At 36.2% G+C, this 16,483-nt stretch overlaps 1 protein-coding gene across 5 annotated transcripts in view; it reads left to right on the top strand.

Annotated features, from left to right (window-relative positions):
- ATP2B1 (ATPase plasma membrane Ca2+ transporting 1) overlaps nucleotides 1-16,483 on the top strand; it is a 592,658-nt gene that overhangs the window by 568,663 nt on the left and 7,512 nt on the right. For 4 of the 5 annotated variants that reach the window (XM_079938562.1, XM_079938563.1, XM_079938564.1 and 1 more), the window contains 5 exons: nucleotides 4,310-4,501; nucleotides 4,732-4,945; nucleotides 5,414-5,625; nucleotides 6,984-7,091; nucleotides 8,907-9,089. In XM_079938562.1, the coding sequence (XP_079794688.1) occupies nucleotides 4,310-4,501; nucleotides 4,732-4,945; nucleotides 5,414-5,625; nucleotides 6,984-7,091; nucleotides 8,907-9,089 (909 nt within the window). Of the gene's footprint in view, nucleotides 1-4,309; nucleotides 4,502-4,731; nucleotides 4,946-5,413; nucleotides 5,626-6,983; nucleotides 7,092-8,906; nucleotides 9,090-9,475; nucleotides 9,590-16,483 lie in introns of all 5 variants that reach the window. The other variant, XM_079938566.1, reaches the window with a different exon arrangement.

The following is a 16,483-nucleotide window of genomic DNA, read 5'->3' on the forward strand; positions in this document are numbered from 1 at the left end:
CTGCCTCCTAAAGGTTCAGCACACAAGGAAGTAAATCATTGAAGCACAGTGGCAGCCAGTGAAGAACTAAACACTGCACAGGGAGTGCCTCAAGGAAGAAGTCCTTGACTCTGCCTGTAGAGACGGGGGAAAGTTTTCTGAAAGAGGTGCCATTTGAATGGAGAGAGGGAGAAAAGTACTGCTAAGAGACCCTCTGAGAATTACAAGTAGTTTAACTTCACTAGAAGAGGGTGTGGTGGTGGTGGGTACTGGAATGTGACGATCAGAAGGGCCTTGAATATGAAGGTGAGGAATTTGTTCTTGTATCTTGTAGATCAGCACTTCCCAAGCAGGCTTCTGATGCAGTAAAACAAATTTGGAGACTCACAATGCATGCTAGCATACAGCTCTAAGAAGCTTATAAAAAGCTGTTTCAATGTTTTTTGATGGGGAGTTGCCCAAACTTGTTTCACTATGAAACTAGTTTTTATTTGGACACAATTAACATCTTTTTAATTTATTTATTTATTTACTTTGTGGTACGCGGGCCTCTCACCGTTATGGCCTCTCCCGCCACGGAACACAGGTTCCGGGTGCGCAGGCCCGGCAGCCATGGCTCACGGGCCTAGACGCTCTGCGGCATGTGGGATCCTCCCGGACCGGGGCACGAACCCGTGTCCCCTGCATCGGCAGGCGAACATCTTAAAGTAGCTTTTTAAATTTTGAAAGATTTTGAACAAGGGAGTGTGAGATTTGCATTTGCAAAAGATGGAGGATGATTAGAGGCAAGGAAACCTGTTGGGTTTAGATGTATTAAATATGTTGCACATTAAAAAAATATACAGGGAATTCCCTGGTATTCCCTGGCGGTCCAGTGGTTAGGACTCCGCGCTTTCACTGCCGAGGGCTCGGGTTCAGTCCCTGGTCGGGGAACTAAGATGCCACAAGCGGCGGCGCAGTGCAGCCAGCAAAAGGAAAAAAAAAAAAAGTAAAGTATACAGATTAGGAGTTAGAGACTAAAATTTTAAATTAAGATTGCTCCTTCATGGAGTATTTTGAGAAAAGCTTGTTTTGGACTTTGTGTTTATCAAAACAATATTGCATAGCATTTAACAAGTCAAACAGTTCTACAAGACTTAATAACTGTGTCCCCTACCACATATCATTTCTTCCAGCTAGTTTTTGACTAAAGGAAACCAACTGTTTGTTTTCCTTAGTTGTTTGCCTCCATATATCGAAATGGCATGATTACAAGGGTTTTTTAATTTTTTTATATTTTTTAATTAATTTTTTTATTGGAGTATAGTTGCTTTACAATGTTGTGTTAGTTTCTGCTGTACAGCAAAGTGAATCAGTTATACATATACATATATCCACTCTTTTTTGGATTTCCTTCCCATTCAGGTCACCACAGAGCACTGAGTAGAGTTCCCTGTGCTATACAGTAGGTTCTCACTAGTTATCTATTTTATACATTGTATCAATAGTGTATATATGTCAATCCCCATCTCCCAATTCATAGTTTTTTAAATTTTTTTAATATAAAGCATTGTTAATGACTCTTCATTAAGGAAGATAAGGATTTAGCACTTTCACAGGCACACAGACACCTGTATGCATTCACACACACTACCCATCCTGTTATTCTTCCATCAGAGTTAGAGGTCAGTCAATATACCATCCTTATTGTGATTAGAAATGCTGTTCCAAGCTGAGCCATGTGGTCTGTTATAATTACTTTTACTTCCTTGCACAACTTTTTGTATTCCCTATACATTTTCTTTTTCAATTCACTTTTTAATCTTTAAATTATTTACGTATTTATTTTCTTAGTTTTTTATGTACTTAATACTAATTCATCACCAAATTCTCCTTTCATTATGTCAGAGACATCAGGCACTTTTACCAGTTTTGCCTTCTTAGAGATACCTCTCCCAGATCTTCTGACATGCTTCAATCTGGACTGTTTGCTAAGCCTGCTACACAGCTGTCTCTTCTTTCTCCATACCTAAGAATTTCCTTTTCCTCTCTCTTATGTTGGATTTGGAATTTACTGAATTTGATGTCAATGTCGTTTTTGGTTTACTCTCTCATGTAGTAAAGCCATCTCCTCCAGTAGATCCCTGAGAAAAAGGCTTCATGAGAGTTAAACTTTTTCATAACTTTTATGACTGAAATCTCTATTCTTTCCTCAAAGAATCCTCCTTGATACTTAGTCTGACTTGGTATAAAAATCTAGGTTGACAATAATTTTCACTCAGAATTTTGAATTTGTACCTCCATTGTTATTACATACCATTTTGAATTTTGAACCTCCTTCTCCCCCCGCCCCACACACACTTTTTGGAGGTATGTAAGTCTTTCCTTTGTTCTCAGTCCTCTGAAATGTGATGGTTTGTCTTAGGGCAACTTTTTACTATGAAAACTGATTTTCTTCAATTTTGTGACATTTTCTTATACTCATCTTATGTCTTCTCCAGTGTCTCTTCTTTGTGGAATAGTCCCCTCTGATTTTTGAACCTCTTGGACTTACCTTATTATCTTGTCTCTTTTTTCCTGTCTACCGTACCTTTGTCTTCTTGCAGTTGAGTATTTCCTCAACTTCTGTTGTTTTTTCATTTCTGTGATCATATATTTAATTTCCAAGAGTTGTTTTTGGATCTCTGAGTTCTTGTTCTTGTTTCATTGCTGACCTTTTGCCTAAGGATTTGATTTTTTTAATAAAAATCAGCTTTTATCTCTGTGTAGTGTTTGTGTCTCCATATGCCTTTTGGTTTAGTCTCTGTCTTTCAGGTTAGTGCTTTCTTCAGATGTCAAAGTGATTCTTGGTTGTCTCTGCATATTTTACCAGTAGAAAGCTGAAAAGCTGGAAAGTCTTAGGCCTCTAAGTGGGATTTATCAACCAGAAGCTTCCCAGTAAAGTGACCTGGCTTGGCCATTTCACTTCCTTAGGGTACCTTGAATTTTCAGTATTTTTAGGTCTCTTCTCCTATGATGATCAGATTTTCAGGCAAGAATTTTCAGATGTGCTGCCTAGAGGGCAATCCTGAATACTGGTATTCTGGGAAACAAGTAGAAAAAAGAAGGGTAGTGGTCTCTACATTCATTAAACAGAGTTACTCTTAACCCCTTTTTTTCAATATAGCACCTCCTGTACTCAGCAGCACTTGGTATCGTTCAGTCTAAACGTTCTCTGTTATACCCTCTCTAATAAATTAGCAGGCAGTCTTCTGCCAGGTTAGAGGGTGTCAAACTTCCTGGTTGCATGGATGTGGGAAGGGACTCTGAGGCTCTAGCTGCCTTTTCTTTTAATTTTGTTATTAAAATATAACACACGTACAGAAAAGTGTCTATGTCATAAGTAAACAGTGAATGGATTATCACAAGTAAACAGACCTGTTCTATGCAAGGCAAGAAATAGAATATGACCTATGCCCCCAGATGCCTCAACCACACTCCCTTCTAATTACTGCCGTCTCTCTCTGCAGAGGTAACCAGTATTCTGAAGATTCCTTTTGTCTGTTTTTGAACTTTGTACATAAGAATCATATATCATGTATTATTCTGAGTCCATCTTCCTTTATTCATCATTTTTCATGCGCGATTCATCTGTGTTACTGTACATAGCTGTAGTTCACTCGTTTTTATCAATCCACAACTTATTAATCCATCCCATTCCACTGTTGAGGGACATTGTTATTCTTAGTTTGGGCCCTCTAAGTACTGCTTCAGCGTCTTCGGTAGACTTTAAGAATCCTCCTGTTCTTATTCACGCCTTCACCCCTACCTCCAGTGCTGCCTGGTGCTGCCGAGTCCTGAGCCTCACATAGGAGAGTCCTGTAGTGCAGAAAGGCTGCTACTCTGCTCTCCTACTGTTGATTTAGGATTCAGCTTTCTGGGGTCTGCTGAGTTTCTTCCTACTTGGTTATCTGCTTTCCAGCCTCTTAAGATGTTTTTGCAATGTCTCTTTTCCCACTAACTTTGTGAGTTTTTATTTTTTAATTAAAAAAAAATATCTTTTAGTGTGACTTTTGGAAGGAACTTGGGTAGTGCCTGTGTCCATTCCTCTTTTTGGTTTTTTAAACTCAATTTGAACATTATTGTCAGTGCCTCGTTCATTATGTTCGATTTCTGCTGAGATAGAATGTCTTTCTGAGAGATAGTACAATATCTTAGACTAACTATATTACCCCCTTTTACGGTAAATTTAAGTCAGTAATTATTAAGTATAATGGTAAATTTTTGTTTATAAAATATATACTGTCCTTTCAAATATTTAAAGGTTATATTTTAAACATTCAGTCTAATTCACAGAAATTTTCTTTAATAGGGTATCGCTGGAACTGACGTAGCTAAAGAAGCATCTGATATTATTCTCACAGACGACAACTTTACAAGCATTGTTAAAGCAGTTATGTGGGGCCGAAATGTCTATGATAGCATCTCAAAATTCCTTCAGTTCCAGCTTACTGTTAATGTAGTAGCAGTGATTGTTGCTTTCACGGGCGCCTGTATTACTCAAGTAGGTTGACAATTTATCCATTAAAACTTGTTTATTTTAGAGCAAAGATATGCATAACCTGCCTTTTTAAAGTACTTAAATATTTAAATAAGTTGAAGCTTAGTACTTCAGGTTAATTAATATAAAAATGTTATCCTGTTCTGTTAAGTTTTTAAATAGAAACGGCTTCCTGAGAATTGCGGAGTCCTTGAATAGTTGTAAATGTCTATTAAGAAACCTGTCCTTTCTAGGATTCACCGCTTAAGGCTGTGCAGATGCTGTGGGTAAATCTCATAATGGATACTCTCGCTTCCCTGGCTCTGGCAACTGAACCCCCCACTGAGTCTCTCCTGCTTCGGAAACCTTATGGTAGAAATAAGCCTCTCATCTCACGCACAATGATGAAGAATATTTTGGGTCATGCATTCTATCAGCTTGTAGTAGTCTTTACACTCTTGTTTGCTGGTAAGAATTTAATGCCTGATAAAGTTTCAGTTGTTTCTGTTCCAAGCTAATATCCCAGATGGTTTTAATGTTACAAATTTTTCAAGAACAGAAGTTATTTTCTTTCTGACTCCCCATTTATCTTTAATTTCTTCTGTTGATCAGTGGATCCTTAGTACATTTTGAGAGGCAGTGTGATAGATTGGGGCAGTAGGGGGAGTAAAAAGAGTCCTAATTTCTTGTCCTTGGCTTTACCACTAACTTAGATATGTGATCCTGAACATGTCACCATAGTTTTGGGGGCTTCCGTTTCCCCCTGTATAAAATAAAAGAGGGTTGTACTATAGAATCCCAGGTCCCTTCCAGCTCTTTCTGTGCTGCCGTTTGTGAGAGCCAAGAAAGGTCTGACTAGGTTTTATTGCATACTTCCTTGAAATGTTAAATTATTTTGTATGATAATTACAAAATGGTAATTTCTCATTCTTTCAGGAGAAAAGTTTTTCGATATTGATAGTGGAAGAAATGCTCCTTTGCATGCTCCTCCATCGGAACATTATACTATTGTTTTTAATACCTTTGTACTGATGCAACTTTTCAACGAAATAAATGCTCGGAAAATTCATGGTGAAAGAAATGTGTTTGAAGGAATCTTTAATAATGCCATCTTCTGCACAATTGTTTTAGGCACATTTGTGGTACAGGTGGGTAATTGTAAACGATAGTTTCAAATATGATTATTATGTGGAGATCTTAGGTGAACAGGTGGCTTGTTCCAGAAATTACTTGACTGCAATGTGTGGGCCTTCTGTGTATTGCCTTGATGACATCAAAAGAACTCGAGTGAAAATTTGCCCCATCCTGAAATTCTGCATGTGAATGAGTACATTAAACTAATACTACTTTAATTGCACTACTGGTTCTGTGGCTGTGATACTTCACACTCACTGTGATTCTGATTATTCTACATTGTTATTATGAAAACTGTTGTAATTTTTATATTATTCAAGGCCAGTCTTATAGTCAACCACTTTTTAGTCCAGCTAGAGTGATCCCTTAATTGCTTCTAGCAACTAATAGTAGTTGTATTTGTACAGTTGAGTTCATTATTAAAAAATAAAAGGTTTTGAGATGCATATTTTAAAATCCATGTGATTCTGAATGGTCTCATCCAGACTTGGTATGTGCCAGTTTTCCATTTTGTAATATTGTCAAAACAAGGTAGAAGAGGAGTGGGAGAATGGGTGTGAGAAGTGGGGTTGAGATGAAATAGAAAGGACCGAATTTTCCCATTTTTATAAAGGTCATTCTAAGGACAAAACTAAGCATCACTTTACATATGGCAAATTTTACATAATTATATACTGTACCTATGTTTTTATGTCATCTTGGATTCTATGGTACTCCTCTGTGTAAATGGTTGTTAATAGCAGAATCTGGAATCAAAGCAGGTAAGTGAACGGTGCTTGATCACACCAGGAGGTCAGTAAACACAGTAAGATTTAAACTTAAAAGGTGAGCTTTTAAGGATGATGCTAGTTTCAAAATGAAGATCTAAGAATTTTGAAGTTTATTCAGTCTCTACCTTGTGTACTGTGGATACCAAAACCAAAACCCTAGACTTAATTATTTCTGTGCAGACTGTTTCTGTTTTAGCTTTCAGCTTCTATAAACTTTAGGGGAAGTGTTGCTTACTTGTTGTGTAGTTTCTGGAAGTATTTTATAAAAAATTCATTGTTCATGACACGCTAAAATTTTAGTTTTTACTTACTATTAAAGTTAGGTTTATTTTATCTGTTTTTAATATATGGGGATTGCAAAAATGTAACTGCCTGTCTGTCTATCAAGCAAGTCTGATAAAACTTAGTTCCTCGCATAGGTTGATATACCCAAAACAGTTGATGTAGGGTATCATTCTTCAATGCCTTCGTGCTACTCAAAGTGTGGTCTCTGGACCAGCTACTGGTCTGTTCATTACAAGTCCACAATGAGATAAGGAGCATGGGCCAGAGTATAAGTCAACAACTTCACTAAATAAATTTATTCTTGATTATTCCTCTAGATAATAATTGTGCAGTTTGGTGGAAAACCTTTCAGTTGTTCAGAACTTTCAATAGAACAGTGGCTATGGTCAATATTCCTAGGAATGGGAACGTTACTCTGGGGCCAGGTAAAAAAATCTCATCATTTTTTGTTCAAACCTACAGTGATTTTTAAAAAAAAATTTCTGGTGTGTATATTCTTTAATCAGTTCTATAACTTGATTCTAAGTAGTTTTCATTCTGTTTTTTAGAACAAGTTTTACAACTAAGTTGATGCATTTATAACTGGTTAGAATGCTAATATCTGTATCTTTTGCTCTATGACCTACTTTTGCATTTTCAGATTTAATACTTTAATAAAAATATTATATACTTTAGATTTTTTATCATTTTGTTATGTAATTTAATAAAAATGTAGCATTGGAAAAATCTTGAGTTTCAGTTGATGTGAAGAATGTTTCAATAAAAATACTGGTGTCTGGAAAAATAGGCCACAAAATGACATTTTAGATTATTTGGATCAAATGGCTTCAACAGTGTATGTATAAAATACAATGCCTGAAAAATTAGATATCCTTAATCTTCACTATGGATAGCTGACTTGCAGATATATGTCATTATTTTTTTTAAGATAAGTGGTAACGGTGTGTGTGCTGTTCATTTTAAATCCATTACCATCACTATAAAACTGATAGAAAATCTGTACCAACATTTTCATAAATGAAAACCAGCCTATGTTATGGTGTGTAACTGGTGTGAGCTAATTTACTGTCATTTTGCAAGTCAGTCAGACTGAATATTCAGATTGTACTTAACCTTAACTCAGTCTTTATGTGCCTTTTATCTCACCTTTTTCTTAATTGTGTTTCTAGGTTCTGAGCTTTCTCTTCTTACTCATTATAAAGCCTCTTTCATTGAGATCTTCTTTTAAGCAGAATCTGTACTGGGCCCACAGTTTTTTTATTATTATTATTACCATTCTAGTTACTTCATAATGTTCCCTCACAGGCAAAACCGAACCCTACAACCTCCCCCCAAATCTGCAAATTTCAGGAAGAGGAAATTCAGTACAGTGTACACGCCTAACAGGCGTCAGTTACTGTCCTTGGTTGACGTCGTCTGTTGATTTTAAGTGTGCGATGGTAGAAAGCACTGATTTTGTTGGTCAGGAAAGCTAGGGTCTTAGTCACTCCATGAACAAGTCACTTCCAGTGTCTCTGAACCTGTTTCATCTCTAAAATGAGTTGGTTGGACTAGAAGTTCTCTGAGCAGTTCTGATTCTGACTGCATGCCTGTTTCTCCCAGCTTCCTTAAGGAATGGCTGTGAACACCTATAAGTTAATACATATTGGTATTTTGGTATTTTTTATTGTCTTCTCGGGCATCTGTTCTTGTTTCGTGTCATTCTCAATCAGTATTAATCCAATTTTAAATAGTTGTACTTTATGAAAATAAATACATTCAATAAACAAAAGCTATTTTCAGCTCAGCCTTGAAGATTTTCTGAATTTTGGTATGTTTTTTCTCATTGAATTCTTAAAGCACTAATGAAATGTAAACTTCTTTTGCCTCATATAAGATCACCTATTTTCATTTTTTTTGAAATAAATATCATTAATGTGAGTTTAAGGAAATATGTATATATCAAAGCATGGTTGTATAATTTACTGTCTTGAATGTCCTAAATAAAATATGAAAATGTAATCAGGTTATTTCCATTCAGGAAAACTTTTTAGCCTTCAAACTTAAATCTTTTGTGTAGCTAAGAGAAGGATATTTTTTGTTCTGAGAAAGAAAGCCTCTGATGGACAGGATCTCATTGCTTCATTGGTAAAGATAGTTGGCTATCCTTGTAACTTTCCATACCTTTTTTGTATTAAAGTTGATCGGTTTAATTGTAGTTTGATATGATTTGTTTCTGAGTTCTTTCCCCTGTGTTGTAGCTTATTTCAACAATTCCAACTAGCCGTTTAAAATTCCTAAAAGAAGCTGGTCATGGAACACAAAAGGAAGAAATACCTGAGGAGGAGTTAGCAGAGGACGTGGAAGAGATTGATCACGCTGAGCGGGAGTTACGGCGTGGCCAGATCTTGTGGTTTAGAGGTCTGAACAGAATCCAAACGCAGGTATGGGTCTGGTGGAGAGGTAGGAGAGACGATGGGAACGGGACCCCAGGGCTTTCGGGCCTGGGGAGGAGGTTTGAATGTGCTCCTTTGCTTCCTTTCCAGCCTCCCCAACCCACAAAACTTATTCTTTTGAAAAATAGTACTGGTGCCTGGAATGGGTGAAAGTTTTAACTGACCATGAAAGAATGTGTCTATATGCCCCAAGCTCCTTTTTTCCTAGCTTTTTTCCCCCCACTTCATCTCCAAATGCTACTCTTGCCTATTTATCTGCTCTGTAAAAAGTGCCTTTTTCTTTACTTTTTATATGTTGATAGATGGAATGGTCCTTTCTCTTGTTCTCTCTCTCTCTTGCTGAGCAAGCTGTCACAATCTCTGATTCCTTGCAGATGGATGTAGTGAATGCTTTCCAGAGTGGAAGTTCCATTCAGGGGGCTCTAAGGCGGCAACCCTCCATCGCCAGCCAGCATCATGATGTAACAAATATTTCTACCCCTACACATGTAGTGTTTTCCTCTTCTACTGCTTCTACTACTGTGGGGTGTGAGTGTGTGTTCCTAAGTGCATGAAATTAACATTTCCTATTTCACACACCTAACGTTTCTCATTTTCTCCTTAATGTTTAAATTCATTGTTCAGGCTTTTCATAAAGCTTTCTTTTCGTAAAGTGGATTGAGACCTCAAAGTGTTGTCGTTGTGATTGTTTTATTTCTTAGAGGGTTAGATAACAGGTGGAACAATTGCAACCAAAGATCAGACATGAAATCTGTGAGCTTGTCTCTATGCTAACTCTGATAGTTAATATGGGGAATAAAATTGTAGCTTAGAATTTGTGAAACGACTATAAATTTTTGAGTATATGCCTTTCAACATGTTCCATACTGCATGATTCCCAAAAGCATGTGATTTGAAACTGATCTAACAGAACCAAGAAATTGCATTCTTAAAGCTAAAAATGGACTTAAGCATTCTGACTTGTATCTTTTTCAGTTTGTAAAGTAAGTTAGTACCCTGAAGAAAAGTTCTGAGCATATAGCCAGGTGTTTGCCTTCTTAGCTTGGACTTTGTGGCCTTGCTGTGAATTTTTAATTTATTTTGTTTTGTTTTGTTTTGAGAGTGCATCCCTGTATAAGCTTCAGAGTTCTTTGGTATGTATGTGGGTTTTTTCATTTATATAATCAATTTAATTTAGAATTGCTTCCTAGATAAGAAAATGTTCTATTAAGTTTTCCAAAGAAGTAGGGAAAGTGCATTTCTTTTCATTTTTTTTCAGTTTTGTTTTTTTTTTAAGTTTACTCATTTCTCACACCACTGGCCACCTCCCACCTCTTACAGCAACCAATTTGTTTTTTGTATCTATGAGCTTGGTTTGGGTTTCACTTTTTTTTAGATTCCACATATAAGAGAGATCATACGGTATTTGTCTTTCTCTGACTTATTTCACTCAGGATAATAATGCCTTCAGGGTTCATCTGTGTTTTCACAAATATCAAAATTTCCTTTTTTATGGTTAAATAATGTTCCTCTGTGTGTGTTTGTGTGTGTGTGTGTGTATACCATATGTATCCATTCATCAGTGGACACTTAGGTTGTTTCTGTTTCATTCTATCAGATGTGAGGTAATACCTCATTGTGGGTTTTGATTTGTATTTCCCTGATGATTAGTGATATTGAGCATCTTCTCATATACCTATTGGCCATTTGTAGATAGTTTTTAGAAAAATGTCTGTTTGGATCTTTTGACCGTATTTTAATTGGATTGTTTGGTTTTCTTGCTATCGAGTTGTATAGGTTTTTTGTATATTTTGGATATTGGCCCTATATCAGATATATGATTTGCTAATATTTTCTCCCATTCTGTAGGTTGCCTTTTCATTTTGTTCATAGTTTTCTCTAATGTGTAGAAGCTTTTTAGTTTGATGTAATCTCACTTGTTTAATTTTGCTTTTCTTGCTTTTGGTGTCAGATTCAAAAAATCATCATCCTATGTCAAGGAGCTTACTTACCATCTATGTTTTTTTTCTAGGAGTTTTATGGTTTCAGGTCTAAGTTAAAGTCTTTATAATCAATTCTGAGTTCATTTTTGTGTGGTGTGAGATAATAGTGGTACGGTTTCATTCTTTTGCACGTGGCTGTCCAATTTTCCTAACACCACCTATTGAAGAGACTGTCTTTCCCCATTGTATATTCTTGACTCCTTTATTGTCAATTAATTGACCATATGTGCATGAGTTTATTTCTAAGGTCTCTGTTCTGTTCCGTTGATCTATATGTCCATTTTTATGCAAACTCATACCAGTACCATACAGTTTTAATTACTATATCTTTGTAATATAGTTGAAATCAGGGAGCCTCCAGCTTTGCTCCTGTTTCTCAAGATTGCCTTGACTATTTGGGTCTTTTGTGGTTCCATACAAATTTTAGGATTGTTTGTTCTATTTCTGTGAAAAATGCCATTGGAATTTTGATAGGGATTTCATTGAATCTGTGTTGCTTTGGGTAATGTGGGCATTTTAACAATATGAATTCTTCTAATCTGTGAACATGGAGTATCTTTTCATTTATTTGTGTCATCTTTAGTTTCTTTCATTAATGTCTTGTAGTTTTCGATATACAGGTCTTTCACCTCCTTGGTTAAATTTATTCTTAGATATTTTATTATTTTTTTGATACAGTTGTAAATGAGATTGTTTTCTTTTTTTTAAAATTTATTTATTTTTGGCTGCACTGGGTCTTCGTTGCTGCGCATGGGCTTTTCTCTAGTTGCAGTGAGCGGAGGCTACTTTTCCTTGCGGTGCACTGGCTTCTCATTGCGGTGGCTTCTCGTTGCGGAGCTTGACCTCTAGGCGTGCGGGCTTCAGTTGTTGTGGCACGTGGGCTCAGTAGTTGTGGCTCGTGGGCTCTAGAGCGCATGCTCAGTAGTTGTGGCACACGGGCTTCGTTGTTCCTCAGCATGTGGGATCTTCCCTGCCCAGGGCTTGAACCTGTGTCCCCTGCACTGGCAGGCGGATTCTTAACCACTGTGCCACCAGGGAAGTCTGGGATCGTTTTCTTAATTTCCCTTTCAAATAGGTTATTAGTGTAAAGAAATATAACAGATTTTTGCATATTGATTTTGTATCTTGCAACTTTACTGAATTCGTTTATTAGTTCTGACAGTTTTTTGATGGAGTGTTTAGGGTTTTCTATATATAATATCTGCAGACAGTGACAGGTTTATGTCTTCCTTTCCAATTTGGATGCCTTTTGTTTCTTTTTCTTGCCTAATTGCTCTAGTTAAGACTTCCAGTACTATGTTGAGTAAAAGTGACAAGAGTGAACATCCTTGTCTTGTTCCTGACCTTAGAGGAAAAGCTTTCAGCTTTTTGCTGTTAAGTATGATGTTAGCTCTGGGTTTGTCCCTTCATTATGTTGAGGTATGTTCCCTCTGTACCTGTTTTGTTAAGAGCTTTTATCATAAATGGATGTTGAATTTTATCAAGTGCTTTTCTGCATCTGTTGAAAGATGATCATGTGATTTATACTGATTAATTATTATAAGTCATAATTTTCATTAATTGACTAGAATGACAGATTTTCTTTCAGGTTTTTAGTAAATGACTTTTAGTAAAAGGTTTTTAGTAAACTCTCCAGAAGTCTTATAACCTATATCGTTCTTACTCTGAATTAGTGTCTTGAGTACATGGTGGATTCTTAGTATATTAGAGGCATTAAAGATACAAACCCACCCATTCCTCATGCCTACCCTTGAAGTCAGCTAAGATACCTGATTTGGCCAGAAACCTATCTTTTCCATTTGGTCTTTAGCCAATTAAGGATTAGAGGAACCTTGGGAAGCTGGGGAGAGGATGAATTGAGGGGAGAAAACAATGCTGTTTACGCAGAGCCTATCTGTTCACTCTTTGCTTAAGTAATTTTCATTTGTTATTTTTGACAGTGTTGCAAAACAGGCAGAACAGGAACTATCCCCATTTTATAGGTGTGAAAACTGACTTGGAGTTTAAATGACTTGTCCATGGCTAATAAGCAGAGCCAACATGATGTAGAGCAAAGAGCAGACAAGTGCTGTAAAGACAAACTGACCCTGTAACATTTAGACAGGATGTTAAATTTACATACGTGGACAGATAGGAATCTTCCTTTTAGAAATTACTGTGGTACTACCTACCTGAATGAAATGGTGTATGCAAATTGCCTGGCCTTACTCCTGGGATGGCTGATGTCAGTTGCATGCCTCCCTCCTATGGATTTCACATTATTCCTGGCTTTCGAGGACATATTACCACTCATCCCTTCATCTCCTACTATTAGTGTTCATTTAGCTGTATTTCATAAACAGTGGAAGGCCTACTATATGCCAAGGCTGCTAGAACCTCCAGATCTTGTCATCTAGTAAGGGAAGTAAACAAGGAGTTGGGGATTTCTACATGGTGATGAAACAGAGAATATTATAACAGGGTCCTTAACCCACCCTGAGAAGTCAGGAAAAATTACCGAAAGGAAATGATTCCCAAGCTGACCTGACAGAATTTGTCGACTGGGGAAAGCAGACCTCAACTGACGTAGTTTGATACTAAAGGAGTAATGGAAAGTAAGGAGTTGATGGGGCTAGAATGGAAAGTAAACATCTGTTTATATCCCACAAGAAGGAGCCAAACTGAGACTTAATCCCTCCCCTCAAAACTTTAAATTTGAAAAATTTCAAACTGACAGACAAGTTGAAAGATTAATATATGAATAATCTTCACCTGGATTTACCACTTCCTAATATTTTATGATGTCTACTTTATCTATATAATATTAATATATACTTTTTTTGAGCCATTTGAAAGTAAGTAGCAGATATCATAAATGCCAGATATCTCTAAATACTTCAGTATGTGCTCTCCTATATAATCATACTGTATAATCACATCCAAGAAATCTGTCTTTGATACCATTTTATCTAATATACAGTCCATATTCAGATTTCTCCAGTTGCCCGCAAAATGTCCTTTATAGCTTTTTTGATCCAGGATCGAAGGAAAGACATTCAATAACATGTGTTTATGACTCTTCAGTTTCCTTTAACCTGGATCCATTTTCTCTACCTTTAATTTTGGTAACATTGACTTTTTTAAAAAATCTAGGCAAATTGTCTTATAAAGTGTCCTGCATTCTGGATTTGGTTGTTTCCTCTTGATTAGCTTTATGTTAAACTTTTTTTGACAAGTTTATCTCCTAGGTGGTATATATTCTGTTTATTTTTACTTCAGAAAATTTTAAGTAATTGACTTCTTTCTCTTGGAGTGGTATCACATGACCTTAGGTGTATCATATTTGTTGTATTTCTCTGTATAATTGTATTCCAGGCTTTATATTAAATATCAAATCAAGCACAAACTCTGAAGACATAGCCACCCACACCTGCTTCAGGTGATGTGCTCTGTGCTCTTTTCTGATGCACAACTATATATGAAACCTGTGAGTTGCTGGGCACATGTAGTGAGGGTAATGGTGTTAATACATTTAATGAAAGGTTAAATTCCTCACTGGTTTCCTGCCCTAATATAGAATAATCTTAGAAATATCTGTGTTTGTCAGACTTCTTTGACTCTTTTTTTTTTTTACCTTTTTTTTTTTTACTGAAGTATAGTTAATTTACAATGTTGTGTTAACTTCAAGTGTACAGCAAAGTGATTCAGTTATACATATATGTATTCTTTTTCAGATTCTTTTCCATTATAGGTTAGTATAAGATATTGAATAGGGTTCCCTGTGGTATACAGTAGGTCCTCATGGTTTTCTGTTTTATATATAGCTGTGTGTATATGTTAATCCCAAACTCCTAATTTGTCCCTCCCCCTCCCCCACTATCCTCAAAGACTCATCTGGAGTCTTTACTGTGCTAAATGAAGAAATTATAATCCATTTCAACTTTGTCATATACTAGGCTTGTAACATCTCTGGAGAGGGCATCTTTTTTTCCTCACTTATTAGTCAGATCTTCTAAAAATCTGAAGAGGAAACTTTCTATACTTTTTCATTATAAAGTGTATCCTTCTAATATCAGTCTTCACGGTTAGTAAATTCTTTTGCTAGATCAATAGTTACGCCTTCCTGGAAAGGAGAAATTGAGAGAAAATTTGGACTTCCAGATAAATGATTGGCAAACCATAGCCTATGGGCCATATCTGGCCTGTTGCCTGTTTTTAATTGGAACATAGCCATGCTCATTCATTTAATTACTGTCTGGTAGTTTTACACTACAAAGGCAGAGTTGAGTAGCTGCATCAGGGACCGTATGGCTCACTAAACCTAAAATACTTGCTATTTGGCCCTTTACAGAAAATGTTTTCCAACCCCATTCCAGGTAATTAACATTATATATTACACAGGTGAGTCTCACTTTGAGAAAATTTGATATGCAAGTACACAGCTTTGAAAAGCAACCTCGAATATTATTCCCTGTTGCACAGTGTCTTTTACTTTACCATTGAAATTCTTTATGGTGCACATAATAAAGGTAGTGATGAATACAAATTTCAGAAATGGGCAGTCTGTTGTAGAAGGTAAGATATATCAGCTACTGATTAAGTAGCCTCATAGTTTAAAGCCATCTCCTTACATACAGTGTTTTGGGCAGTAATATTTTCTACTATCAAAAGTTAGGATTATATTTAAGAAAATGGGTGGTTTAGCAGGGTACATGATCTTAATTTGATTTGTTACTTAAAGTTTAATGTAACGCTTACATATTCAGTTTCCTAAAATTACTTTATGATCATAATAATCATTTCAATTTTTTGTTTGCCATATGTGCCTCATTCATGCCTCTGATTTTTTTCCTCAATAATTTACTGTTTAAAAAATTTTCTTGACATAGGGATTGTTGAATTTTTCTTAATTCTTATAATTTTAGGAGCTATAGTTTCGTGCATAGTAGGTCTTAATAGCTATTAAAAGAATTGAGTTAAAGGACTAGGTAAACAATAAGGGTTGGATTGTCAAAGATGGGTAATCATTTTCTGCTTAAACTGATTTCTTTGTGGTATTAAAATAGTTTTCTGTCTACCTACAGTATAATGCACACAGTTGGCACTTTTTAATTACTCAGAATTACTACAGTACTGTGAGAATTTTACCTATGGAAGGTAACAGATGAGGGCAAGTATAAACTAGGTCAGTGTCACGCCTTAGATCGAGAGTGCTTTCTTATTTATGAGTAGAAAGTAAAGCAAATCTGGCTCCGTGGCCCCTAGTTAATCTAGATGTTATTGTGTGTGCCTAATGTGAGAACTGTCTATTGAAAATTGTATTGCTTTGCAGCATTTCTAAGCTGTCCTTGTAATGTGCTGACCTAAATCTTAGGAAGTATCTTATTCTACTGAAGTTCCTTATAAAGCTGATGTCCATAT

This window comes from Stenella coeruleoalba (genome assembly GCF_951394435.1).
Source record: "Stenella coeruleoalba genome assembly, chromosome: 11".
Taxonomy (NCBI): Eukaryota; Metazoa; Chordata; class Mammalia; order Artiodactyla; family Delphinidae; genus Stenella; species Stenella coeruleoalba.